Source organism: Trichophyton rubrum (assembly GCF_000151425.1).
Source record: "Trichophyton rubrum CBS 118892 genomic scaffold supercont2.9, whole genome shotgun sequence".
Classification (NCBI taxonomy): domain Eukaryota; kingdom Fungi; phylum Ascomycota; class Eurotiomycetes; order Onygenales; family Arthrodermataceae; genus Trichophyton; species Trichophyton rubrum.
The window spans coordinates 445,621-472,352 of NW_003456420.1; the positions used below are offsets into that span (position 1 = coordinate 445,621).

Sequence of the window (26,732 nt, forward strand, 5' to 3'; positions counted from 1 at the left end):
ACAATAACAATGACAATAATAGGAAAAGAAAGAGACTAACCAGGAGACCGAGAGATCCTCGCCGTATAGACAGAGAGAGAGAGAGAGACTGACTGAGTCTTTGAAGATGAAGTCGAGTCGAGTCGAGGTCGTGAAGAGTCAAAGAAAAGAAAAGCGACGCAGAGACGAGGATTCTTAATAAAAGGGACGACGGAGAAGCAGATCAGCCAGGCAGAGACTTAGAAGAAGAAGAAGAATCGAAGAAGACGAAGAAGAGATCAAGTTTAGGCCCGGAATCAGTGCTTTTTCTTCGTCTTTTCTTTGCTTCTTTGGCGTTGCTTTTTCCTCGTCTTTGAAGCCAGAGAAGAAGAAGAAGAAGAAGAAGAAGAAGAAGACAAGAATTAAGCCAGGCTAAGACCTTCGAGAAGACGAGAGAAGGCGATGAAACGCAGTGGATGGAGGATCCTCGAGCGCTAAGCTAAGTAATAAGCAGCTAATAAGTGGGAGTCAGGGTCAGCGATGAGTTCTTCTGGTCTTCTAGAAAGAAAAGGAGAGGAAAAAGCAAGCTGAGGATGGGATGATATTACTTTGATCTACTTGACTGGACTTGACTTGGTGACGGTAGAGTGATAGGTAGATGGTAGATAGACTCCGTAGAGTAGAGACTTCATCCCTAGTTGCTGTCCTGTCCTGTCCTCTGTAATTGATTCTATCCTGATATCCTGAATCGTTCTGTATCTGATCCCGCGTTTCAAGCCAACAGACCACCGGCAGCCACTCGCACGCTTCTAGCGCTTCTAGCTGGAAGTCTGTTCGCCGTGGCATGGGCTCGCTGGTCAAGGGCCTCCAAGGGCCTCCAGGGGCCTCCAGGGCCTCCAGGGCCGGCAAGGATGGCATGAAACAGATGGTCCACCCTCCAACGCATGCATGATGCTTATTTCTTCGACTCTCTCTTCTCTTCGTCTTCTCTGCAGTCCTGTCTTCTCTCCGTCGACCTTCCTCTTCCATCGTATTGAGGTAAAGTGAAAGTAAAGAAGAGTGCTCGCCACTAGTCGAGCCCGGCGGTGGTGGTGGCTAAGCCGTCTGAGATGCACCATTGTTTCACGGCCGGGCCAGCAGAGAAGCCCGTTTCATCGGAAGAAGCAACGAGGTGGAGGATGAGTCTGGAGAAGTCAGTTTGGTACTTGTTAGCATCTCTGATATAGCCAGGGTCTGCCATCTTGACCACCATAACCACATAACATCTTGACCACCATGACCATCTTAACATCATGACCATCTTGACCTCAACATCATGACCTTAACCACACTGTAATCCCCTGCAGACAGATAGTCACACGTGGCTGTTTCTAGAAGCCAGCCAGAAGCCAGCCGAGGATCGACTGGCCACTGCACTAGCGAAGCCATGAACCCTCGAGACGAGCATCAGACGAGATTGACAGCGAGGACTAATGCTGGTGGCGCGTCCTAGTCTTCCCTTCTCAACTTCCTCTCCGGACGCTGGGGGTGACTCGATTCGTGGAGCAGCGAAGGGGGCTGGCAGCAAAAGGAATATGCGGATGTCCTGCGCTCAGACCGGAAGACGAAGACGAGGAAGAGAAGAGAAGACGAAGACGAAGACGAAGACGAGGAGACGATAGTTTCACTCTTTGCTTCTTCGATGGCTTTGACCCTGTGGCTGTTTCGTCTGACCGCAAGATGGTCGAGTTGATAGTGAGGATGTCGAGGAGTCAAGGACTGAGGCAAAGGCAGTGGTCGGGACAGGCGGAAGTCATAGCAGAGGCAGTCTAGAGGCAGTCTAGAGGCAGTCTAGAGGCAGTCTAGAGGCAGTCTTACAGTCAGTGCGAGTTGAAGTCATAAGTAGAGAGAGTAGATAGATATATATAGAGAGAGAGAGAGTAGATAGATATATATAGAGAGAGAGAGAGTAAGAGTGATGATCGAGGTGATGGTGATGGTGATGAAGGTCAGGATCTCTACCTGCAACCATGACTTGACCATGACTTGACCATGACTTGACCATGACTGCTATCTACTACTACAGCCATCACTATCTACTTCTACGACTATCACTGCTGCTTCTCCTTCACTGCCTGGTCTACGATGTCTTGTCTGCTGCTACGGCGAATCTGTTCTTCCAGCCCAGCCAAGCGCCTCGTCACCTCCAGGGCGTTTTTTCTCGCCAGCCAAAAGAACAGCCAGACAGCCAGCACCTTCACCTCCAGCGTCTATCATCGCTAGCACAGCATTCTAGCCTGCTAATCTCTTCTATTCTGCTCTAAGAATCACTCTCAAGATGCTCTCGCGGATAGCTGGCCGGGCGGTCGTGGGCAGACGCCTGCTCGTCGCCGGCACGAGACAGTCCTCGACCTGGGGAGCTGTGCCCCAGGGGCCTCCAGTAAGATACCAGCCTCAATGGACTCATTAAAGACTCAATTGAAGGAAATACGATGCTGACTGCTGTAGGACGCCATCCTGGGCATCACCGAGGCCTTCAAGGCCGACTCCTTCAAGGACAAGATCAACCTCGGCGTCGGTGCCTACCGTAGGTCCACCAGCTACACCTACAAGCTACAACATATATATATATATATATTGACAAGAGTATAGGAGACGACAAAGGAAAGCCGTATGTCCTGCCGTCCGTCAAGGCCGCCGAGTCCAAGGTCGTCTCCTCCAGCCTCGACAAGGAATACGCCGGCATCACCGGCATCCCGGCCTTCACTGCCTCTGCCGCCAAACTCGCCTACGGAGCCACCAGCCCGCTCATCGCCCAGGACCGCATCGCCATCACCCAGACCATCTCGGGGACGGGAGCCCTGCGCGTCGCCGCGGCCTTCCTGCAGCGCTTCTACCCTCACTCCAAGACCGTCCACATCCCCACGCCCAGCTGGGCCAACCACGCAGCCGTCTTCAAGGACGCTGGCCTCACCGTCGAAAAGTACAGATACTACGACCAGAACACCATCGGGCTCGACTTTGACGGCCTGCTGCAGGACATGCAGAGTGCGCCGGACAAGAGTGTGTTCTTGCTGCACGCCTGTGCACATAACCCGACGGGCGTGGACCCGACGCAGGACCAGTGGCGCAAGATTGCAGAAGTGATGAAGCAAAAGGGCCATTTTGCTTTCTTCGACATGGCGTACCAAGGGTTTGCGAGTGGTGATATCCATCGTGACGCCTTTGCGTTGAGATATTTCGCCGAGCAGGATATGCCTTTGCTCTTGTGCCAGAGCTTTGCTAAGAATATGGTGCGTTTATACTGCTGGATGAAAGTATATCCAGCAGAGTGTAGGATTGGATGCTGACTTTGGTAGGGCCTGTACGGCGAGCGTGTAGGTGCATTCTCGGTTGCTTGTGCGTCTCCCGAAGAGAAGAAGCGCGTCGACTCGCAGATCAAGATCCTCGTCCGGCCGCTGTACTCCAACCCGCCCGTCCACGGCGCCCGCATCGCCTCCGCCATCATGAACGACCCGCAGCTCAACGCCCAGTGGCTCGTCGAGCTCAAGGGCATGGCCGACCGCATCATCGAGATGCGCGCCCTGCTCAAGGAGAACCTCGAGAAGCTCGGCAGCAAGCACGACTGGAGCCATATCACCTCTCAAGTACGTCTTCTTATATCTATATCTATATACCAGTGCTAACGTCTCTAGATCGGCATGTTTGCGTACACCGGCCTCAAGCCAGACCAGATGGAGAAGCTTGCCAAAGAGGTCAGTCTCTTCTTCTTCTTCTTCTTCTACTTCTCTGCTAACATCCTCTAGCACTCCGTGTATGCTACCAAGGACGGCCGCATCTCTGTCGCCGGCATCACCTCCGACAACGTCAAGCGTCTGGCCGAGTGCATCTACAAGGTCACCGGCTAGATTCTACTCTGACCTTAGCCATTGACCCTGTACAACATGCTATAGAATAGACCACTTCTTCGTTGTAATAACTTCTCTGATAATGCTGGGATCTGCCGTTCTTCACATGTCTGCGGCTTTCGTCCCATCTTCACCTCAACTCCGTCTTTGCTCTTAAATTGTCTTCCTCTCCATAACTTCTATCATCAACTACATCTACATCTATCAATCCACCGCTATCAACTTTCACTAGATCGTCACTTCGTTGTTGACTGTCGCTGCTTCTTCGCCGCCAAAATAATAATATTATTCAACCTCGGAACCTGCAGCTTCTGCTTCTTCTTCTTCTTCTTCCCTTCGCCCGCAGCTCCTTTGGAACCGCCATCCGCGCCCGCCAGCGCTCAGCAAATCCGACTCCAGCCTTGACGCCGAAGAGGAGAGACTCCATCGCACGCTCGACGGGCTCCAGCTGGTCCGGTTGCGCAGTGGAGGGCCGGCGTCTTCAGTTGCTCCGTCTCTGTCGCTCGTTGCCTCCCCAGACTCATCCAACTACCTACGCCCTCCCTTCACCCTTAAACAGACCCTAAAGACACTTGAAGCATCTTAAGACATTCAATAATCCCAAAGATACTCGTACGATCAAGCATCATGGCTCAGGCGCTGCCCACGGCCATGGCGATGCAGGCGAAGCTCATGGCCCTCGCCCGCTCGTCCTCCAGCGCCGTCTTCTCGCTCTCCAACTTCGACATGCAAGTCCATCCTACCCCTATAGCACCTACTTCTACCTCTATCCTCATACTAACACGCCGTAGAGCCCGGAATATCGTCTTCTTCGTCTTCCTGCTGCGTCTGCTGCGCCGCTCGTTCTACACCCTCCGCGGCCATGGCATCTTCGGCACCCTGCGCAACTTCTACGTCTACCTCCGTCTGGTCTTCTACTCGCTCTTCCTGCGCGCCCCGGGCGTCCGCTCCCAGGTCGACCAGCAGGTCAAGACCGCCCTGACCAAGCTCGAGCAGAAACTGGCGCCCCAGGAGCCCGGCATGGTCAAGTTCGTCAGTCTGCCCAGGAAGGGCATGAGCAACGACCAGGTCATGGCCGAGCTCGAGAAGCTGGGCGGCATGAAGCATACCATGTGGGAGGACGGCAAGGTCAGCGGCGCCGTCTACCATGGCGGAGACGAGCTGTTGAAACTGCAGACCGAGGCCTTTGGGCGGTTTGCCGTCTCTAATCCTATCCATCCTGACATCTTTCCGGGCGTCAGGAAGATGGAGGCTGAGGTCGTTGCCATCGTAGGTCGCATCGAGCAATCAATCCTAATTAAAATAATGGAGAAATAAGGAAAGATGCTGACTTGACAGGTCTTGTCGCTGTTTCATGCGCCGGACGGATCTGCTGGTGTGACTACCAGCGGCGGAACGGAGTCCATCCTGATGGCCTGTCTGTCTGCTCGCCAAAAGGCCCTGGCCGAGCGTCGGGTCACCGAGCCTGAGATGTACGCTCAATTGTCTTTCTACTTGTATATATGTCTGTGCTAATGGCTAGGTAGGATCATACCGGAGACCGCCCATGCGGCATTCACCAAGGCCTGCAAGTACTTCGGCATCAAGCCGCACTACGTTGCCTGCCCGGCCCCAGACTACATCGTGGACATCTCTGCCGTCCGCCGGCTCATCAATCCCAACACCGTGCTGCTGGTCGGATCGGCCCCCAACTTCCCCCATGGCCTGGTCGACGACATCCCGGCCCTCTCCCGCCTGGCCGTCACCTACAAGCTCCCCCTGCACATCGACTGCTGTCTGGGCTCCTTCGCCATCGCCTTCCTCAAAAAGGCCGGCTTCCCTTCCCCCTACGAGGACCAGGGCGGCTTCGACTTCCGCCAGCCGGGCGTCACCAGCATCAGCGTCGACACCCACAAGTACGGCTTTGCCCCCAAGGGCAGCTCCGTCGTGCTCTACCGCCACCGCTCGCTGCGTACATACCAGTACTTCGTCATGCCCAACTGGCCCGGCGGCGTCTACGCCTCTCCCTCAATGGCCGGCTCTCGTCCCGGCGCCCTGATCGCAGGCTGCTGGGCCAGCATGATGGCCGTCGGCGAGTCCGGCTACATCGACAGCTGCCACCAGATCGTCAACGCAGCTCGCAAGTTCGAAAGGGCCATTCGTCAGAACCCCAGTCTGCGCTCTACCCTCGAGGTCGTGGGTAAGCCCATGGTAAGTGTCGTTGGATTCGCCTCGTCCACTCCCGAGGTAGACATCTACGATGTTGCGGACGCCATGACCAATATGGGCTGGCACTTGAATGCCCTCCAGTCGCCTCCTGCAATGCACGTTGCGTTTACCTTGCCTACCGCCAACGCCGTGGACCAGCTGATTGACGATCTGACCACTGTGGTGCGCGAGGAGGTGCTCAAGGCCGAACAGCGACGGGCTGCGGGCGTCAAAGTCGAGAAGAAGCGCGGCGATACCTCGGCCTTGTACGGCGTTGCAGGCAGCATTCCGGACAAGAGCATTGTTCTTCGTCTCGCAGAGGGCTTCCTCGATACTCTCTATCTCAACTAACCTGGCATCACTCAGCACACATCTACTGTCTTGGATGAACGGACTTATAAACCGAGAAACTTGTATATTCCTCGGGCTGTCGGTGTATATTGTTATTGTTATCGTTATTACTCTGCACAATTGTACATTCACGCACACCTAAGAACCAACGTACCCAGAAGTATCAATACATCTATCTATAATACATGATTTCCCCCCAGCTCCAGTCCAGTGTAGTGTAGTTATGCCTCCCTCTTCTCCCGCCATACTTCCTCCGCCCTCCTCTCAACGTAGTATCCTGGATCCGGCTTGCGTTGTAACCGAAGCTGTTCCCGACTCAGCGGCTTATCTACCTCCGTCACGGCAACGAGTTCCTTGACTTTCATGATTTGGCCCGCCACGTCTCTGCTGACGGGGTAGAAGACGGTAGCCATGCGCTTCTTGAGGCCCAGGGCGTGCAGCACGCCTGTTGTTTTGCGCGGTAGGCCTATAGCGGACCGAAGAAGGGTGATGCGGAAGTAGGACATTTCGTCTTGCGTCAACGTAGAAAACTCTGGTAAATTCGAAATAGAGGACTGCAAAAGAACGTATATGGCAGTGCAGGAGCAGAAATTGGTAGAATTGATAGGAATTGGTAGATGTGTTGTGTGTGTGTGTTGCTTGCAAGGATAGTTTCGCCCTCGTCTCGTCTTTGTCTCGGTTTGAGTGCTGATATCAAATCGTGCTGGGAGTCCGTCTTGGGACGTTTTTTCCCCTCCTCTCTTTCGATCCTGATGGTATCGATTGATCCTCGTCAAGCTGCTGGCTGCTGGCTGTTCGTCGCTGATTTTGATTGCGGTATCAAAGAGCGCGGGTGATATTTCCAGCTCCTGCGTCCGATTGATTGAATCCTGACTCTGCTCGTCGATCGATCGATCGATCTCGCGTCCCGTCCTAGACCAGGCGTATGAAACAGTCCCGTCCAGTCAAGTCCTGCTCAGTTCAATCTGCTTCCTGCTCGTCTTTCTTCGTGGTTGTTCGTTGCTCGCTGTCCGCGGCTTCAACTCGACCGGCCCAAGCAAGATAACTAACCACCAACGCGACTGTCCGGCTGTCCGGCTGTCCGACTATCCCAACTGTCCAACTGTCTGCCTATCGTCCGTCAAAAGTGCAATTGATCTCTGCAACCGATCGAAGCAGTCCTTTGAAGTCCCTGAGGTCCTTCGTCGTAGGTTCTGAGAAAATTACGACGGATCATCGATTGTCCGCCGCAACGCCCTTCCATCCCTTCCTTCATTGCTTTTTCCTTCGAGAGCCACGATGAACGAGCGTCGCAAAGTCCGGCTCAGCCTCCTGCCAGGGTCGACTCCGTCTGTGGCGCAAAGACGAGCTGCTTTTGAACAGAAGGACGCTGGCGCGGGCGCGGGAGCTGCTGCTCAGAGGCCGCAGATACGCCGCACCAGATCGAGTCGCATACGCAGACGGCACGAAGAGCTTCAGGGGATCGCGGAACAGCCGCAGCAGCAGGAAGCCAAAGGTGGGATACAGATACAGATCCAGGAGACAGAGGTCGAGGTCGAGGTCGAGTTACCTGCGCCTACGCCCAGTGTTGATATTGACAGCGATTCTCGTCCGGTCGACGTTGATATCAACATCGCCCGCCAACCACAACCACAGCAACAACTACAGCAACAACAGAGACAGTACTCTAGATGGACAGCTGCTGCTCCTAGACGACTGTCGACGCTACGAACAGTGACTGTGCCCTCGCCGGAGCCGCCGCCACTCACGCCGCCCCTGACAAGCTCCAGCAGCGACTCGCTCTGCTCTGCTCCCCCGGTCCAGGCACCGGCATACCATGACAGTGAACCCCCGTGCAAACCTGAACAAGAACGACTCCGTTTGATCCTACATACCCCTCCTACGTCCACACGGACATCGTCCTCTACTACATCGCCAGATATGGCGGACGAAAACGGTTCGGACGGAAGCCTGGTGGTGCCCCGGCTAGAGGACCTGCTACGGCACCCCGAAGACCTGGAGAAGATATCAGTGCTCAAGGCGGAATATATCAGAAAGAAAGAAAATGTCGATTCACAGCTGCGAGAAGGGCTGCGGGACCAGCTCGAGCTCGTGCAGCGCAGCCTGGCTGACCTGGCCGAAGGCAGGAGACAGATCATGGACGCAAAGATGGGGCCGCAGGGCATCGACAGGCTTTGGGCCGAGTCGCAGTCTGCTCTCGGCGATTTCGCACAGATAGACAAGCTGGCCAAGATACAGCGCAATTTCGAAGCGGTGCTCTTCATGAAGAAGGGGCTCGAGACGTTTCATGCTGACGTGGCCGAGGTAGAGCGCATGCTGCGGGAAGACGACATGGACATGGAAAACCAGCCCAACCTCCTGAACGTACACATGGCCCTCTCGCGTCTGCGGGACTTCCGAGACGAGGCCATGGACCAGATACGCAGGGCCAAGGATAAGAGCAGCGAGGCCACCCTGACCGAGCTGTTTGAGGGGCTTGACCCGGCCATTGAGTGGTTCGACGACCACCTGGGCACTGCCTGCATGAATATCATCCCGCTCATCCAGGCTGATAACCGCAGCATGGTCGTCAGGCTCGCTGTCGTTATTGCGAACGAAGAGAAGAACGATGCCAAAGTCAGGGCGCTGCAGGATGCGCAGAAGGACCATGAATATCTCGCCAGCAGGTTCAAGTCTATGAACATCGGGCCCAAGACTATCAGGGGTTACAAGGAGAACTTTCTCAAGAGCATCGAGCTGTACGCCCAGCCCAACTTTGAAGAGTCGAAACAGCAATTCCTAGATGACCCGGACAGACTGGAGAAGAGCTTCAAGTGGTTCTTCAATGACCTGTTCACCGTCCAGCAGGGGATGCAGAATCTGGTGCCGAAAAAGTGGAAGATATTCAAGACATACACCGACATATACCACCGCATGATGCACGACTGGCTTATCGAGTTTGTTGATGACCCCCAGATGCCCGCTGCCAACATGCTGGCCATCATCAACTGGTCGGAAAAGTACTATAAGAAAATGAAGAAACTCGGATGGGAAGCATCAGACCTCGTTCCCAACGTCCTCGATGACCGCGAAGGCGAACTCGTACAAGACTGGCGTAACCTCATCGTCAAGGCCCTGGATGAATGGATGGACCGCATGTTCAACACCGACAAACGGGCATTCCTCGACCGTGACATGGACTCCCTCGACACCAACCCAGACGGGTTCTTCCGCACCAAGACCCTCGGAGACATGTGGCGCATGCTTCACGAACAGCTTCAGGCTGCCGGCGCCTCCCAGCGTACAGACGTCGCCGAGGGCGTGGTAGATGCTATGTTCCGCTCCCTCAAGACCCGCCAGTCAATGTGGCAGACCATGCTCGACGAAGAATGTGCAAAGTACAAAACGCCCACCATCGACCAGCCCGAGAGTCTCCAGCAGTTCCAGGACTGGCTCATCGCCGTTGCAAACGACCAGATCGCTTGTATTGACGACAACGATGCCTCAGGCCAGCTAGGCCACTTGACCCGTTTCAACCGTGACTTCGAACCGCTCGTGACAGACAAATACCTAACTGCCCAAGCAGCCAACGAAGTCGCTGTATTACGAGACGGATACGTCGATCTAGGCACGCACTGCATATCCGTCTTCATCGACCTGATTTTCTCCGTCGACTTCCGCACCACGCTGCCTGAATTCTTCACCCAGAAATGGTACGGCGAGTTCGCTATGAAGCGCATGATCTCTACCTTTGAAGACTACATAAGCGATTACCATGCCGTCCTCCACCCGTCTCTACGTGATATCCTCGTAGAAGAAATCTCCGACGAGCTACTGGTCCACTACCTCTCTTGCGTACGCAACAAGGGCGCCAAATTCCGCCGTCAAGACCCGTACACCGAAAAATTCAAAGACGACATCCTTACTGTCTTTGGCTTTTTCCAGAAATTCCCCGACTCCTTTGGCGGAGGTATCAAGGACCGATGGAGACTTGTCGATTGGCTTGTTCGATTGCTCGAGGCAGACAAAGCTGGTGTTGTTGTGGTTTACGAAGGGTTCAAAACCGAGTACTGGGATCTGCAGCTGTCCTGGGTTGAAGCTGTGTTGCGGTGCAGAGACGACTTTGAGAGATCCATGGTCAGCGCCATCAAGGCAAAGGCCGCTGAGCTATCTGTTGAAATGGGCCCTGATACACTCATGGGAAGAGTCAGATAGAGCCATATGCCTTTCGGGTGACGTGACTTGGAGCTGACGTTTGAATATATTGGCACAAAATCTTTTGGCTATATGTTTTGCTTTTTATTAATATGTTTATTTAACTACTTATATCAGGTCTTCTCCATCGCGGCTTTCAGTGATGGACGAAGTACCGGGCGTTTGCTTGATGGGACTGCATTCATGGAGTTACCGTGTTCAAAAGGGCCAACTGTGTGAATTAGAACATACACTAGGTGGATTTGCAGGATGGAGATGGGTTTAAATAAGAATAATATCCGTTTATTCAATCTATCAGAAAACCAGTAAATGTTGAACATATCCTCTATTATCCCATTAAGTATGCCAAAAGTGATCCTCAATCAAGCCGACGCTGATCGACTATTCTATATTCTTGTCCCAGTACTGGCCCGCCCTTTGCCTCATCATGGGGTACTGGCTTCGCACCCATCTCGCAAATACATACCCTATCAATTGAAACCCCCTTAGCCCATATGAACGGTTCACGTTCAACTTCAGCATCCTTGCCCTTGACGTCCTTGGAACCAGCAGAGTGTTGTTTATGCCGACTTCCTGCAAACTTCTCCAGCAGCTCAGTTGCATCAAATTTCACTAATGACTTGTCTTTACCCCTTGGACCTTTGCCACCCTGTTGGGACGCCGGCTTTCGTTTGCCAAGGTAAATGGTATTAGCGATGGTCGCATGAAGAAGCAATGGACGCGGTTTGAATTCTGGGACAAGTGGGTTCACAGTTGGTGTAGTCGATACACTGGCATCTTCCTCCTCCTCCCCTTGGTCTCCATTTTCATCGGAGCCCTCGTTGTCCTTGGAGCTTTCGCCTGGAACCACCTTATTACGAGGTCTGGCCTTAACCATGTCTTGATGCATAAATCCGGCTTCAATGAACCTATCTCGCAACTTCACGCAAAACGGATACAACCGGCCTGAGGTATCCAATGGTGAGGCATGTAGAACAGTAGCAGCCCGGGTTCTTGGAATGGCATGCAGCGATACCAAGTCGATTGATAGGGGTCCCTTTGCATCACTTTCGTCTTTGGACTTTGCTTCTTCCTCCACCTCTTGCATTATAGAGGCCAGATCAAGCGAATGGAAAAAAGACAGCGTTTCATCCAGCCGTTCTTGACTGGTTAGACTCATTACCCCCAGCGTGAAATGCAGCGTTCCGAGCGGCCGCAGAGCTCCATACGGCACGAGTGGTGCGTCAGGCGCATGGCCTGCCGCTGGGCCAGAAGGAGGGACAAGTGGAATTAAGGATTTGAATTCAGCCAGGGAGCTTTGAAGCTGGTATATCGACTGTTCGTTTATCAGGGGTATGCAGAGAAAGTGCGTCAATGGCGGCTTGCTGCTGGCCCTATTGTTATTCCCCTGGCCTCCGCCGTCCCGTCCGGGTCTTCTGGAATTACCCATCCCGCTAGAGTAAGTGATCTGATATGCCCGAGTCCCCTGAACACGCGTGGTATGAGAGATTAGCTGCCGGAAGTGGTGTTTTATCATTGAACTAGGCGCTTGGTTCCAGATGCAAGAATGGCCTGACAATAAGACTTAATTATCCACATAGTCAAGCGTGTTCGACACAGCTAGCCCAGACTCAAGTGGATCTGCGCCGACTAGGAGTGAAAGCTGCCTGTCAACGGTCCCTTGTTGGATGTTGGAGTGTAAGGCGCCGAAGTTGGTGTTGTTGTTGTTGTTGATCCGGGAGCATCGACGTCATCTTGCGCAACCTTTCTAGCTCCGTCTTTTCTCCACAGGCAAAAACAACAACGACCAGCAAAGTCAACTTCTCACCAACTACAGCCCGTCAATTACTTTGCAGCACACGAAGAACCAATCGATACCATCGCCTGTAGAGGTACGAGCCTGTCACTGTCACAATGCTATACAAAGCCGTCGGCCGAGGAGCTCTTCGCTCGCTTCTCTCCTCGTCTCGTGCGCATCGTTCTCGCATCACAACCGCAACAACTCGTATACAGTCAAGGGCAATCCGTCCGACAGTCTCCCGATCAATTCCACAGAGATCATTCTGCTCGTCGCCTGCTTCGTGCAAGGGAATCACACCGGGCTCCTCAGATCCTGCTCCACCAAATCCTGAGCCCAACTACATCGGTGTCAAACAGGTCACCGAAGCGTCATACATATCAGAGCCAGAATACCGTGATCGCTCTGAGGAATATATTAATGCCCTGATGGCAGAGATAGAAAGGACCCAGGAAGAGCAAGGATCAGAGGTGGAAGCCGAGTACAGTGTATGTGAAGCTCATTTGTCCGGAAGGAAGAATTTAACCGCTCTTTACTTACACACGTTTGACATAGGCCGGAGTTCTCAACGTCGTCGTTCCTGGGATCGGCACCTACGTCCTCAACAAGCAGCCCCCGAACAAGCAGATATGGCTCAGCTCGCCAATATCCGGCCCCAAGCGGTTCGACTGGGTTGTCCAAGGCGACGAGATGACCGAGAAAGAAGGCACTCGGGATTATATCGGTGGACAGTGGATATACCTCCGTGATGGGACGAACCTGACAGATATTTTGAACGCAGAGCTGAACCTGGAGTTGAGAGCAAAGATCCATGAATGAAGAGTCGCCTGTTGTAAGGCTTCAGGATTTGCACTTGTCAGCATCCAGCTAGACGTTGTTTGATTGTGAAGATCATAACACATTTGTACATGTACATGCTATTTTTGCTTATGGCACATTGTGAACGTTACAACACTTTGTACGACAAAGGCTCATGTGCTCCGCTTCTTCGGACTTCTTCCCCGGCCATATCCCCGCTTGCCTCGAGACATGAGGTCTATATCTCCCGAAAACCGTACAGGAGCTTTTCCACATACTGTATACTATATGCTCCTGCTCGGGCAGGCCTAGCATCGGAGCTGGCTCTCTTCTTTCATACTCGCGGCATGGCTCGGCGTCTTTCACGAGTGGAATCGATATTAGTAGTAGTATGTCTCAGCGAGGTCTTGTCTTCCCATCGTAATCTGAGAGTCTCGACGAAAGTAGTGACGGCTTGTTCGGTCGTATCCGTCTTCGACATTTAGTCTTTCCCTTGCATCATTTACGCTGTGATAGCAGTAGCCACTCCGCCATTATTGCCGCTGTCATCCTTTGGCAAATCAGCCTGCACAGACACATGTTAGCCGCAGACCCCAGTTTGCGTCCAGATAAATCTCACCTCATCAAAGATGACCCTGATCATCAGACTACAGCTAGGACAGACACCGATGTCTTCTCCATCGCGCAGGTCTGCGAGGCCAATTTCAAACCTATCCCCACATGGGCATGGGTAGTGGTATATTTGCAACACAGGATCGAAGGTCATGTCTTCGATTTCAATCTCATCGTAGATAGAAACTGAGTCCGCCATGATATAGCACCGTCTATTATTCCTGACAATATGATAGAAATCTGCGAGGACCGAAGTGTATTCTTTAAGCGTGACGAAGGCTTTTTGTTCAGTCAAAATTTCTTGGTGGCGTTTTTGATAAGATTAACTTTATTATGTCATTTTCTAATCTATCGAGGAGATCACATGATACTTCATGGATTATATAGAGGTCATGTGTAATTTGTGTTGATGACTCATCAACTCATTTCCTATTAAGGTAACTTACGGCTAAATAATGATCTTTGTAATCTGATACTGACTAGTAGAGAAATACAAGAAATCAACCAATAAAAGGAGATAATTTTGAAATAAATATGTTTAAATTACACACGTAACCAGCCAACCAGAACAAGAGATTTGATTAATAGCCGTAATCAATTTTATCATAATCGTACATCACAAATGTCTTGGTACATCTTTTAGTGCATGGTTTTTGGCTTCACGCAGCCGATTTGCTCCCCTGGATATCAACAACAGCCAACTCCCCAGAATTTAACGCAAAAAATAGGACCAACAAGAAAAGGAAGGAACAAAACTGACAAGAAGGAAAAAATTAGGTACCAATAGCAAACTAGACAAACCTAACGTCGAAACTCCGGGCAAAAGGGAAAGGCAACAAAGGAGGAAAGGAAGTAAGAAATAACAAAAAAAAATTCCGTAAACACATACAGATGGGGGAGAAGATAAAGAGTGCTTTCGATAGCCAGATGCAGTGAATTCCATGTCCGAGTCCCTTCTTTGCGCTGAGTTGAAAAAGCAGAAGACGGTAGAAAGGGAGAAAGTGAGTTCAAAATGACAGGAACGGGAATGAAGTCTAAATTGATTACATGAACATTAGTTGCGATGATTTGGAGAGATTGTGCGGGATGGTAGAAAGATGGTATGTCATGGGAGAGAGAAGGGGAGAAAACGTCGTTGTTGGACATTGAATTGCTGGCTTGGTGTGGCAACCCGTGTTTGATTGGCGTGAAGGTGGACCTTCTTATCCCTGCTGATAGATACATGTTGTATGTATGTATTCTTAACAGGAATAGAAAACCTCAGAGATGAGTGACATGGTCTCAACATCATGATTTTCTTGCCCACGCACAATGGAAAGAAAGAGTCGATGGAGTGAGAGCATGGCTTGTCTACTCTTCTTCACTCTCTTCCGAGTCTTCGTCGTCACCGCTGCTTTCGGACTTGGGAGCTAGAGGGTAACAGAGTTAGCTCCAACATCTAGACTTAACTGCTGAGTCCTATTTTTGGTAAACTTACCCTGTTCATAAGAAGGTCCCCCGGTAGTCGCCACTGCAGCGCCAGCGCCGCCTTTGAACTTAGACAGGTTACTCTGCAAAGAACGAATTTGCTTTTCTTGCTCTGTCTTGTTCATTGGCTTGCTCTTCTTGGGTTTTGGCTGGGGCAAGGAAGGGAGAGGCTCTGGTTCACTTGGCTCCTCGTAGCCCTCCAGAATAGAAGGAGCAGCATGCTTCTTGACGAATTTGAGGAGGATCACAAGAACATGGTTTGGAAGTTCGTCGATATCAAGTTCGATGTCATCCTCGCCCACGCCCTGCAAGAGTACCGTTAATATGGGGGGAAATCTTATATTAAGAAAACGGGATATAAAACGGGGAGATGCTTACCCGAAGAGAAGGCACGTGTTTCTGAATAATAGTCAATGCCTCCTGCATTCTATTCTCTGATAAGCTGCTGATTCCGTTTGAGATCAAGGATTTCTCCTCGTAGGTGACCCAGCGACCACCCTTCTCTCCTTTAACCTTTGAGCCGCCGCCCTTCTTATCCTTCTTGTCGGTCGTTCTGGCAGCGCCTTTCTTCACATCTTTTTTACTCTTAGACTTGCTCAGCTTCTTCGAAGCAGGGGGGGTCTTTTTCTTCTTGGTGATTGCCTCAACCTGCTTTGACATTTCTGCAATTTGTTTCTGCAGCATGGACAGTTTTTCCTGGTCATCGTCGGTCTCATTTTCTTCTTCCTCAGAAGATTCTTCGGAGGTGCCGGCTGACTGATTGCCTGAGGCAGGTTCATGTTTGTGTACCCATTCATCCTTGTGACTCCATTTGCTATCGAAGAGCGCCTCAGTAGCCTTTCCAGCAGTGTACACGGGGTCGCCAACGATGTTGAATTTATAGCAATTCTTGAAAATCAGACGCATATCTGCCTCGAATTCCTTTGCGTTCTCGTATTGGCCCTCCGAAAGCTTCTTTTGCATTGTCTGCAAGTCCATCGGTTTCTTAATTACATTGTGATAGCTAGGGATATTGAGAGCAACTGGGTCGACAGGGAAGTAGAAAAACGAGGTGTGTGAGTAGTATTTCTGCTTGTGTAGTTCATTAAGAACCTCCTGGCAGAATCTAAGTTCTTGCTGGAACTTCTTTTTCTTGGGCTTCATGGAGAAAGGTAGGTCTCGATTCTTAGGTGGGTGGATGGATCTCTTCGGTCTGCCGTCAGCCGTAGTCGAGTCACGACGGATAAGGGGGAGACCTTCTGGACCAAGTGCAAAAGTTGGGGATCCAGCATTACTGGCCCGTGGAGCCGCGGGGGCAGCAGCGGGGGCAGCAGCAGCCGGAGGAGGGGGTGCGGGTGCTGCAACAGGTGGTCGTGTCTCTCTTCGAGATGGTTGTGTTTTAGTTGGCACACTTGCAGCCTTCTTGCTCTTCTTTTCGGCGGGAGTGATTTCAGGTGCATCGTGGCTAGGCATCTTCTTGAGATGTTTTTGGAAGTGCTCGTACAGACGATCACCTGCCAGTGAGACCACATGAGTAGGCCCATTGAATGTTTTTGAATTGTTAACCATGAGCTCGAAATCGTTTATGACGTCCTGGAGTGTTCGGTATTGTTCTGATTTGAGCTTGCCTTCCATAGTCTGCAGGTCCATCGGATGCTTGACAAAGTCATAGTACGTGGGTATGTTTAGCTTGACTATATCGACAGGAGCCTTGAACATCTGACCATCACCAATGCGCCTCAAGGACTGGATTGTGCGGATGAGAAATTTTACCTGAACCTTGGTCAGGTCCCGGTGTAGGTCTGGAACGCCATTCGTAGTGCCAGCGGCGGGAGTCGCAGGAGGAGCAGGAGGAGCAGGCTCTCCAGAAGATGAAGGTGGAAGGGCTGAAGCTTCGGCCACTGGGTGATCAGAGCTAATGTCTTCGGTCTTTGTACGTTTGGCTGCCCGTCCATCGTCATCATCTTCGCGTTCCCGAGAGACCTTTGTAGTGGCTGCCTCTCCAGTAGATGACGGAGCTACCTCAGGCACATCTTCCATAACGTGGTCTTCCTTGTCTTTTTCTCTGCTTTCAGGCACTGCTGTAGGCGCTGTATGGTCCTCTGTCTTCAAAGGTTCAGCCTGTGATACTACCGGAGCAGGGGCGACATCCATGTCATGGTCCATGTCCTGTTGTTCCTTCTTCTGCCCTTCTGGAGGAGCTGAGGTTGGCGCCGTTGCTGGAGCTGGTTCGGACACTGGGGCTTTCTCTGAAGATGGAGCTGGCTCAGGAGCTTCAGTTGATGAGAATAGAGGGTCGATCTCATCATCTTGACCCATCGCTGTATCCGCGTTCGCAGTATCTCCCTTGTTAACATCTTCCTTTGACGCATCCATGTTGGCATCAAGGTCAGTGGACTCTACCGCAGGACGCTTCTCCGGCTGTCCATTCACATCCTGGTTTCTGGTAGCCTCGCCTAGATGTAAGGCCGCAGTCTCCGATTCCACACCAGCGGTTTTATGATTGGACGGCTGGTCGACAGGGGATAGTAGATCAGCCTCTGAGGGTACGTCTGGCTTTGATTCCACGCCGTTTGATATGGATGAATGGCCGTTCAGCTGTGGCTGGGAACTTCCGTTTGCAGCGGGAGTTTCCACTTGCTCGAAGTCTGGCTTGACCCTATCAGGCAAACCCTTTGAACTAGATTCACTGTAGCAGTCGTTAGCCAAATGATAGATCAAGAAAGAAGTATGAGGAGCCCGACTCAACAGCAACATACATTTTGGTGTTTAAATCAGCCTGAGCTTCAGGCTGGGACTGTGAATCTAGCTGGAGAGGGTTGGGAATAGCTTCGGTGCCTTCATTCGGCGGCGTTCCCATACTTATAGATACCAAAGGGCCCTCGGGTCGTGATATGACGCGTCTAATGTGCCGCTAGGAGCAAAGAGTTGATGATGAGATGAGGGTGCCTCTCGATGATAGCTAGTGGTGCGTAGTAGATGAGAAATGACTATTGGTAAAGCAGACATGAAGTAAGTCATGAGTTCAAGCTTTTTTAGAAAGTAGAAGCAAAAGAAGGGGGAGGGGGGGAATCCAGAAGATGAAGATAAAGGCGCGACAGAGGGCAAGAGAAAGTGAGAGAAACAAAAGGACAGAAGGGGTGAGAAAGCAGTGAGTTGGGTATCAATTAAGTGCTTCACTTGATTCAAAGCACACTGCGGTGAAGTATAGAATACAAGCACACTCAGAGAATAAAAGGAACACAGGTATTGTGGCAGGCTGTCCTGCTCAATCATCTGTGAAGGTGAAGATAGCAAACAGCAGGGTATCAAGTAGAACACACGACGAGGACCAGGATATATACCCTCGAATCAAGATATATACCTTTTCCAAACAAGGAGGGTAGAGGTATCGGTGGCAGTCACTTTCTGTGATATGGCAGGGTCCGAACCGCTTGAGGTGATGAATGAGGTCTGGATTAAGTTTAGGAGGCAGGCCGAGGAGATTGGAAGAAGAGTGGAAGAGGACAGGCCTTTATATAGACGCAGATTTCGCCGATATCGTCACTCTTTTTACCAGCAGGACGGGCCAGCTTATTGGAGGAGGAACCGTGGTTGGCGCGAACTTAAGCGCGGCGGCAACTGAAGAACAAGATAGAGAAAAAAGGGTGCTTACGTTATCACTTAGTCCGTGATGCGTCGGATACAAGCTTAGATAAGCAACGAAGCTTGCCTAAGATAAGAAAGTTACTCTTTTCTAGAAAGAGAAAGGAAAGAGGAATGCCAGTGCGTGCGCGTAAGGAGCGGTGGTGTGGTGGGTGTAGTGCGGTGGGCGGTGTGTGACGTGTCAGTCGTGGGTGGGCCTGCTAGACGGGAGCGAAGGCAGGCTTTTATCGCGGTGCGTGGCAACAAGGGTATGAAAGGGGCGGAACACGGGGGCAATGCGAGCAGAGCAGGAAGCGTGAAAAGAGTGAAGAAGGTCGGAAGAAGGAGGGGGGGGGGTGCGAGGAATCCTTATAAGTACGGGCCTCGTTCGTGCTGCTGGGAAATCACCGCAGCCTCCTGCCGCTAGCCTCGGATGGCCGAACTAATGTGGGCGGTCCCTGAAGTGGAGATTCTCTCGCTCCTGATTGGCTACATGATGACGCGTCGTGCTCCCATTGGATACGCTGGTCCCACTTCTGTCTGTTTTGGGACGTTCTACCTGAAAGGACGCCGTATGGTATTGTATCGACGCGCCCCCATCGGGCGTGTTTTGCGTGCTTGCCTGCGTACATTACGCTGTATCGCAATACGCCCTGTTTACCTCCTGCTTTTTTGCTTCCTTTCTTCCTGTCTCTGATCTCTGTTGCTGCTGCGACGATGCGAGTGGGAGAAGCAGGCGGCGACAGGCGCTGGAGTCTTCCATACACGGCGATGCCTATCTCGACCAGTCCAGATGCATGTTTCTTGTCCTGCAGCATAGATCATAAATCTCATCTGCAGTGCTCTCTCGCCTTGGTCTTATATTTTCTTCTTTTCATGGCAGTCGCACACTCTATTGAATTTTTCCCGTAACATGTTTCGTCATAAGGGGGGGGGGGGGGGGGGGTTTGGAGCCCCTTATGTCAGATTTTTTTTGCTTTTCCTGCCTCCCGGGGATATTTTTAATTCCCGGGGGGGTATTTAGCCCTCCAACCCCCTTGTTGAAAAAAAAGCGACCGCCAAAACCCCAGGAAAGAAAGCAAACAAGTTGCTTCCAGCCTGCGAAATTAATATTCCACAACGATTTCTTCCCGGAGTCTTAAGGGCAGACTCTATGAGCTGATTCCTGGGGCATTCCGATACATGGATGGCTTAGCCATTCGCCGCATACCGTAGCATCTGAGAACCACATAAAGAGAGACCTTGACGGTATGATGGCAGATGGTATAACATAGCCCACAAGTCGTGTATCTGTGGTAGCCGGCACCTTTGTGAAGTCCAGATACGTAGGAGAAGCATCAGGAAGAAGAAGAGAAGAAGAGCTGAAGATTACGCGCCATCGGTCTTTTAACTGTGCAAAATCATCGTCACGTGCATATTACATAACCCGGATTGGAAGTCGATGATGTATTCATCATCCAATTAGAAGCCTCCATCCAGTAAAACCTTCGGGATGACGGAATTATATAAACCCGCCTGGCCTAAACGCCTGCTGAGCTAATCCTAAAGCAGCTAAACTCACGTGGTATCACCTTTAATTTTTTTTTTTTTTTTATATAGCGGAAGAAAAAAAATGGTAGCAGCTGCAGTAGAAAAAGACATCGTGAGCAGGCGAGTTCGTTGACCACGAACAAAGGTCGGAAGTTCTCCCAGTTCTTACGGAGCGGGATTCATTCGTTTTGCTTGGAGCTCAGACTGCCCATAGACGCTGCGGACGGACTCTGGAAGAACTTGTTCTCTTGTTCTTGATATACTACAAAAGTATCCCAAGATTTATACAACTTGCTCAACATGGGGAAGAAGAGTTCATCTCGGGCCGTATCAAGGGTATCCTCTGCCGCTGCCCCTTCCGCGGCCTCTGCGACTGTGACAGTCAAGAAATCATCCATCATTCGCTCAGCCTTTTCCCCGACAGAGTTCCAATTGGCGCTCTTTGCGTCCGTCATCCAGGGTCTAGATGCGCACCATATACGGATACACAGCACTTCTTCGGGCCGTCTCCAGTGCGAACATGCGGTTAATCCCAAGGAATCAGTTACTTCTCTAGACTGGGGATACTATGGGGAAGCTTCGCGGGGTGACCAGCCGATGAAAAAGAGGCGCAAGAGGCATTCTGGTGCCAATGGTATTGCTGCTGGAGCGGAAGACGATGCAGGTGCCATTGTCGTTGCGTTCGGCACGAGCACATCTGAAATTAGGATGTATTGCCCTTCTGAGGACAAGGTCACTGGTGTTCTTACCGGAGGGCATGAGAAGGGGATCAGAGATTTCAAATTCACCCCAAAGAAGCCTGCGCAGGAAGGATGGAGTATTGGCGGTGATGGGAAGCTAGTACAGTGGAATTTGCGCAAGGGAAGCATTGTGAGGTATGTGTACTTTTGCCTCGTTGTTTTTGTGATATCCAGAGCTAATTTGTTTACAGAGTGATTTCCTTGCCGTCAACTTCCATATCTGCACTTGCTCGACCAGTACCAGCAAACCCACCGGTGCTATGTGCTTCTCAAACACCCTACCTAATCAGCGCAGACAACGAAGCTAGCGATTCGGAACCGCCGTTCAGTTCGATGAAGGATGTCGTTCATTCTCTCATTTCTTCCAACACCGACTACACCGATCTATCAGGACCATTCCTTGCCTCTGATTCTGACCGCTATATCAACGTCTTCAATTCCCAGAATAAACAGCTTCTTGGCTCTTTGGTTGCGGATAAGGAAATAGACCTAGTTTCCCTATATCCTGGTTCTCATAAGGCGAGCAACGAGACCGAAAACTTAGGCCAAAAACAACAGCTAGCTGTTGTCACTCGTGATGGCGCAATCGAGATCTTCTCCAATCCTTTCCATAAATTTGGTGAGAGCTCTGCATCCGGTACCGCTGGCGCTAGTCTCAAATCGCTCCGAAAATCCATGACCTGTCGGCCAGACGCTGTCATCAAGCTGGTTAAGCCTGATAAGGCACGCTCACCTGTTCCCGTGGTCTCCGTATGCTTTGATGGTGCGGACCTAGTAGTTGTTTGGGTTGAGGGAGGCATAGACCTGGTCTTTGATAGGATACCGTGGCTTGATGAAACAACGCAGGAGCTGATGTACAGTGGTGAAACGGAGTTGGCGCGCGGCAAGTCCTCCTCTAACATTGGTAACGCCATGATGAACGGTGTCAAGGATCTAGGCAAGTCTCATGTGGATGAGAGTCATGCCATTGTCGAGCAAGGCGGATTCGCCGAAGGCGTCGATGATGAGGTCGAGGACGAAAAGTCGGAAAACGACGACAACTCAGATGAAGAGCTGGATGATGCAGACCCAACTTCCAATGCCCTAACAACTACCAATGAAGATGTTGAAATGGCAGACCACACAGATGCGGAGGATGCAGCTGAACCCTCGTTTGGTGAGCTGCTGGCTTCTGCTCCCCAGACCATCAGTGTCTCCGCAGACTTCATGGATAAGACCTCCCTGCTTCAATCAAAAGCTCTCCCCACAGAATCTCATCAGCTCCCCGTCGGCCTCTCCCTAGCAACCGTCCTCTCTCAATCTCTCAAAACAAACGACAACGCTCTATTAGAATCCTGTTTCCACACAAAAGACATGGCTATCGTAAAGACAACCGTTCAGCGGCTCGATTCATCCCTTGCAGCTACCCTGTTGCAAAAACTAGCTGAGCGTCTATCCACTCGTCCAGGTCGGTACGGACATCTACTAATGTGGGTTCAATGGACATGTATTGCCCATGGTGGCTCCATCGCCTCCAACAAAGATGTTCTCAAGAAAATCAATTCACTGTTCAAAGTCATGGAGCAACGTTCGGCAAGTTTACCTTCCCTCTTACTTCTTAAGGGAAAGCTGGATATGCTTGAAGCCCAACTCACATTGAGACAAAGCCTGCAAGGCCGAGACGGCCGTGTCATTGATCCTGACGAAGAACGAGTCATCTACGTTGAAGGACAAGAAGATATAGTTGAAGGTGATGAGGACGATGACGATGACGCAGGATTAATGCAACTTGTTGCCGAAAATGAGCATGTCCCCGGCCGTAAGGAGGCCCGCGGTATCCTAGAGGATAATATGTTTGCCGACAAAGAAGGGGACGAAGATATGCCCATGACGAATGGCGTCGAGTACGACGAAGAAGGGGAACAAGACGATGAAGAAGATGAGGAGGAGGAACTTCTCGATGACGAGGCAGAAGTTTCTGATGATGGTGAAGACGAAGATGATGACGAAGAAGAAGATAGTGATAAAGAGCCCAACTATGAGGAAGAAGCAAGTCTGTTGGAGTTCCTTGCTAATTCAGATGAAGAAGAGTCTGAAGTATCTGATACCCCTGCCACAAAATCGAAGAGAAAGTGAAGCGGTTTTTCTCCTAAACACCGGAGTGAGGAGATATAAGAAAAGGACAATAAATGGAGGTTAAAAATCCGTATAGAATGGAATGGCTTCTTCTCTTTCCAGTTCTCTTTTTACATCATTTTATAGGCTGGATTATATTTTTTTCTTGATACTATTTTTTTTTTTTGGCATGTATCCATTGGGCGATTACAATTGTTCAAGTCAGAGGGAAGCGAGGTCGATTCCACTGAATTGTTTGTTACTTGCTTATCATGTCTTGTCTCTGTGCCTACGAGTCTACTGCTTGTGTCCATTGACTTACAAAAATATCTCTTTATTGCATCATAAAGTTAGTAGTCTTTTTTCTTCTACTGAGTCGCCCCGTCGGCTTTAGCTCGCTAGTTACGTGTCTGTCAAATTGATTGCGGAAACTTAAATCGCTCGGAGCAAACCAACCACTATACCAGGGTTGAAAAGGTCAAAAGGCTTGTCTATAGTTTTCTATCCGGCGGCAAACAAATGAAAATGATAATAATTAATGATATTTAAAGCAGCATACTTTAGGTTCCAAAGGTATAGTAGACGTCGTACATGCACGCTTGACGCCCACAGAGGATGCTGCTCAGGGGGTTTTCTTTCGTGGCAATGTTGAAAAATAGGGACATCGTACCCGGTACTACCGACCGGCTGCATATACCCGTCCTATCTAATAACTTCCGTCTCCTTCTCAATACCCTCCAGACTCTCTAAGATTGCGCTCCCGCCCAATACTCCGCTGGTGCTAGCGATGTTCTTGGGCGTCCCGCTCCAGACCTCGTGGAATTTAACAGACTCGTCACTGGACGCCACAATGATACATCCTTCTTCGGCCGTGCGTGACCACCATGTATCCCCTTCTTTGTTGGAGGCAGATGACTGGGAGTCATCGGAACTGGTATCACTTCTATTTGGGCCGTGTCCACGATGTCCGTGAGATACAGGATCAGCAAGCTGACGAGCCATTTCGTTTGGCCCACCAGGGTAGCTGATTGCCCAAAGTGCGCGCCCACAATCTCCTGGGTTCAAACTCCCAAAGCGTTCATGTCCTGTAGCTACCGCCCAAGGAATAGCGACGACTTGCTGGCAGCTTGGCCATGCAAAGACTGCTATCCGGTAAGGATGTTCGGGAGACGCGTAGCCAAAGGTTGCAGCTATCTCACGACGGGTTTTGCTCCATATCAAACTGGTTACCTGTGAGTGGACATTGATAATTGCTAGACATGCGCCAGAAATAGCGTGGAAAAATCGAATGCATCGATCGTTCGTGCCGCCACCCGTCGCTACAAGGGTTGGTTGCCATGGAGCAAAAGCGATTGCTTTCACCGCGGCAGCATGAGTGAATTTGTGCTTCTCTGATTCCGCCGGGATATAAATTGGATTTGTGGAAGGTTGGTCCTCCACAGCCCCTTTGGGAGGGCTAGGGGCCCCCGTTTCCGGCGTACTCGTTCCAGCAGATAGAGTGCTGCCGCATGAATTCCCACAGTGGAAATAGGACTGAAGTAAGCATAACTTACTTGAAAGAGTAGACCCGGTACTTAAACTCCTCGCTTTTCCAGGTGAGTTGACAACGCACTCTCCGGATCCTGTCTTCTTAGTGAGTTCAACGACGTCGAAAATAAGGCAAATATTGTCGTTCCCGCCGGTGGCCAAGAATCTTCCATCGGGAGACCATGCTATACCACAAACCTGCTGGGTATGAGCCGAGATCTTTGCGAGAAGACGTATTGCACCATTCCAATTGTACCGTTTCCTCCACTTGGCATTTGTCCATTCCACGGAATAGTACCAAACCTGCCCAAACTCGTCTCCGATAGCAAGCTCCTCCACGTCAACTGAGGTCAAACCATCCCGGCTTGATGTCCTGCGTGTGGTGCATCCCTTGAAGCAGGCACTGGATGCGCCGTGCGGAAGTTTCAATTCAAACCGAGGTTCAGAGTCGAAGGTGCTCCACAAAGTGACTCGACCGCCCTGACGAGCAACGGCCAGGATACTATGTCCGCCCGTATGTGATGAGAACGACAAAGAAGTAACATAGTTCGAAGGTGGATAGTCCTTGAATGGAGGGTGCTTCACAGCTGTTCCCTCAGACCATATGTAAACCCTGTGTCCGAGGCCGACGGCAAGCACCCGAGCTGTATAGCAATACGCTAATGTAGAGCAATAGAAATCATCTCTGAGGAGAGGTGCATCAAGAACACGAAAGGGAGTTGATGGTACCGGACGAGGTGGCTTGGGACCCAGCTTCTTAGGGGAAACTGCTGAATAAGTTAGCGAGATAGCTATATTCTCATTTCACAATATGGTCAAGTCTACATGGGGAAGAGTATAGAGATCTCTCCAACACTCACACTTACGAGACTTTGAATCATCAGTTTTCCAGACATTATTGCTCCATCTGTCAGGAGAGTTAAAAGATGGAATACGCTTGTCTTGAAGCGGACTTTGTGGAGTTGAATGTAGAACCCGAGCTGCGTGGTCAACATTTATTGCGTAAGCGAGACGTGTTCCATATGCAAGATCATCCTGTATTTGGCTTCTGTCTGTGAGAAAGTCTGCAATATAGAGAGGAGCTACAGTGCCGCTCCCAAAGAGACCCCCCCGTCCATCACACACCATATTACGAGGAGAAGGTCGGACTCCTAGGCCTCCTTGGAAGCTCCAAACCGCATAAGCTCTGGACCTATTAGTGTGCGCAATTTCACCAGGATTGGATGGATGTTCACTAAGAAGGCCATGGTTTATATAGCGAGGTAGTTGGCGAGGTGATATTCTAGGATCTCCGATTTCGACGCCTCTTTGAACGGCCTGATAAGGATATGTAAAGATATTGGCAGGGTCATGGAGCCGCCGAGACCGTTCGACCGGCGAGAGAAGAGCTGGATGTCTGGACAGCCTAAATGGTAAGGATGATGGGTTGTGTGGATCCCTGATGGGCAAAAAACGGTCTGGAGATCTCAGGGGGTTGTAAGATAGCATTGATGAGGTTGTATGAGATGCTCTAACATCTTCCGTATCCACCCCCAGTCCAAAAGAATCTTCAAGGTCCTGGATTAAAAACACATCGTTGCTAGAAATACTGCTGGCAGCTGTACGTTGGCTGCGGTGAGAGTCCGCAGGTGAAAACAAAGCCGAAGGTTCAGTGTCAGTAGGAGAAGCTGGGGTAATAAGAGGGGACTGGGTTGATTGTCTGAGAGGTTCAGCTTCTGTAGACAAGGTATTGATGTTGATAGAAGGTCTTTCTCTGGATAATAATGGTGCCTCTAGTTCGTCACTGCTTAATGGCATTCTCGCCGCCTGACAGCGTAAACAACGGGTACATTAGTGCTTCATGAAAGCCGTAGGTACACAAGTAAGAATACAGAGCGTCGGCTTCACCATTGCTGGGCGATGAATGTTTCATGCTGGGCGGTTGTTTCGCCTCGACCGGAGCCGCCATCGTTAACAGCTTCTCGCCTTCCCTTGAAGAGAGATGTCGTTGTGTTTTCCCAAATAGGA

The 26,732-nt window shown here is 50.9% G+C and overlaps 11 protein-coding genes across 14 annotated transcripts; 5 read left to right on the forward strand and 6 right to left on the reverse strand.

The window, feature by feature from the left end:
• Positions 1-2,275: 2,275 nt before the first annotated feature.
• On the forward strand, positions 2,276-3,845 carry TERG_07149 (uncharacterized protein; the record flags this gene model as incomplete). The annotated part of the gene is made up of 6 exons (XM_003232253.1): positions 2,276-2,377; positions 2,446-2,524; positions 2,590-3,230; positions 3,297-3,584; positions 3,633-3,692; positions 3,744-3,845. 6 exons carry the CDS (start codon positions 2,276-2,278, stop codon positions 3,843-3,845), a joined length of 1,272 nt encoding a protein of 423 aa, XP_003232301.1.
• Positions 3,846-4,472: 627 nt separating this feature from the next.
• TERG_07150 (uncharacterized protein) lies at positions 4,473-6,383 on the forward strand (the record flags this gene model as incomplete). Its single annotated transcript, XM_003232254.1, has 4 exons — positions 4,473-4,573; positions 4,637-5,114; positions 5,184-5,317; positions 5,372-6,383. The coding sequence occupies 4 exons, from the start codon at positions 4,473-4,475 to the stop codon at positions 6,381-6,383; spliced, it is 1,725 nt and encodes a 574-aa protein (XP_003232302.1).
• A 221-nt stretch (positions 6,384-6,604) lies between these two features.
• Positions 6,605-6,889, reverse strand: TERG_07151 (mitochondrial 54S ribosomal protein YmL33; the record flags this gene model as incomplete). The annotated part of the gene is made up of 1 exon (XM_003232255.1): positions 6,605-6,889. One exon carries the CDS (start codon positions 6,887-6,889, stop codon positions 6,605-6,607), a length of 285 nt encoding a protein of 94 aa, XP_003232303.1.
• Positions 6,890-7,661: 772 nt separating this feature from the next.
• On the forward strand, positions 7,662-10,700 carry TERG_07152 (uncharacterized protein; the record flags this gene model as incomplete). Its single annotated transcript, XM_003232256.2, has 1 exon — positions 7,662-10,700. The coding sequence occupies one exon, from the start codon at positions 7,662-7,664 to the stop codon at positions 10,575-10,577; it is 2,916 nt and encodes a 971-aa protein (XP_003232304.1). The 3' UTR covers positions 10,578-10,700.
• A 35-nt stretch (positions 10,701-10,735) lies between these two features.
• On the reverse strand, positions 10,736-12,006 carry TERG_07153 (uncharacterized protein; the record flags this gene model as incomplete). Its single annotated transcript, XM_003232257.2, has 1 exon — positions 10,736-12,006. The coding sequence occupies one exon, from the start codon at positions 12,004-12,006 to the stop codon at positions 10,936-10,938; it is 1,071 nt and encodes a 356-aa protein (XP_003232305.1). The 3' UTR covers positions 10,736-10,935.
• A 464-nt stretch (positions 12,007-12,470) lies between these two features.
• On the forward strand, positions 12,471-13,173 carry TERG_07154 (ferroxidase; the record flags this gene model as incomplete). The annotated part of the gene is made up of 2 exons (XM_003232258.1): positions 12,471-12,842; positions 12,910-13,173. The coding sequence occupies 2 exons, from the start codon at positions 12,471-12,473 to the stop codon at positions 13,171-13,173; spliced, it is 636 nt and encodes a 211-aa protein (XP_003232306.1).
• A 481-nt stretch (positions 13,174-13,654) lies between these two features.
• Positions 13,655-13,963, reverse strand: TERG_07155 (diphthamide biosynthesis protein 3; the record flags this gene model as incomplete). The annotated part of the gene is made up of 2 exons (XM_003232259.1): positions 13,655-13,717; positions 13,772-13,963. 2 exons carry the CDS (start codon positions 13,961-13,963, stop codon positions 13,655-13,657), a joined length of 255 nt encoding a protein of 84 aa, XP_003232307.1.
• Positions 13,964-14,565: 602 nt separating this feature from the next.
• TERG_12521 (uncharacterized protein) lies at positions 14,566-14,988 on the reverse strand (the record flags this gene model as incomplete). Its single annotated transcript, XM_047751466.1, has 1 exon — positions 14,566-14,988. One exon carries the CDS (start codon positions 14,986-14,988, stop codon positions 14,566-14,568), a length of 423 nt encoding a protein of 140 aa, XP_047607158.1.
• Positions 14,989-15,114: 126 nt separating this feature from the next.
• Positions 15,115-19,187, reverse strand: TERG_07156 (uncharacterized protein; the record flags this gene model as incomplete). Of its 4 annotated transcripts, none has more annotated exons than XM_047750338.1 (5): positions 18,866-19,187; positions 17,970-18,200; positions 15,610-17,899; positions 15,242-15,536; positions 15,115-15,173 (listed from the first exon to the last, which is right to left on the reverse strand). In XM_047750338.1, exons 2-5 carry the CDS (start codon positions 18,068-18,070, stop codon positions 15,115-15,117), a joined length of 2,745 nt encoding a protein of 914 aa, XP_047607159.1. In that variant the 5' UTR covers positions 18,071-18,200; positions 18,866-19,187. The 4 variants fall into 4 exon arrangements, with proteins under 4 accessions (XP_047607159.1, XP_047604707.1, XP_047607160.1 ...); XM_047748719.1 differs by having other exon boundaries at positions 18,575-19,187; XM_047750339.1 differs by having other exon boundaries at positions 15,610-18,200.
• A 1,686-nt stretch (positions 19,188-20,873) lies between these two features.
• On the forward strand, positions 20,874-24,522 carry TERG_07157 (uncharacterized protein). The gene is made up of 2 exons (XM_003232261.2): positions 20,874-21,239; positions 21,296-24,522. The coding sequence occupies exons 1-2, from the start codon at positions 20,962-20,964 to the stop codon at positions 23,217-23,219; spliced, it is 2,202 nt and encodes a 733-aa protein (XP_003232309.2). The 5' UTR covers positions 20,874-20,961; the 3' UTR covers positions 23,220-24,522.
• On the reverse strand, positions 23,901-26,637 carry TERG_07158 (uncharacterized protein; the record flags this gene model as incomplete). The annotated part of the gene is made up of 2 exons (XM_003232262.2): positions 25,592-26,637; positions 23,901-25,492 (listed from the first exon to the last, which is right to left on the reverse strand). The coding sequence occupies exons 1-2, from the start codon at positions 26,520-26,522 to the stop codon at positions 23,901-23,903; spliced, it is 2,523 nt and encodes an 840-aa protein (XP_003232310.1). The 5' UTR covers positions 26,523-26,637.
• Positions 26,638-26,732: the final 95 nt, after the last annotated feature.

What these genes read in the sequence shown, in the direction of transcription:
- TERG_07157 (XM_003232261.2), top strand. Translation starts at nt 20,962, where the DNA reads ATGAAAAAGAGGCGCAAGAGGCATTCTGGTGCCAATGGTATTGCTGCT. An exon ending in CGCAAGGGAAGCATTGTGAG is followed by an intron (nt 21,240 to 21,295) that starts GTATGTGTACTT and finishes ATTTGTTTACAG; the next exon opens with AGTGATTTCCTTGCCGTCAA.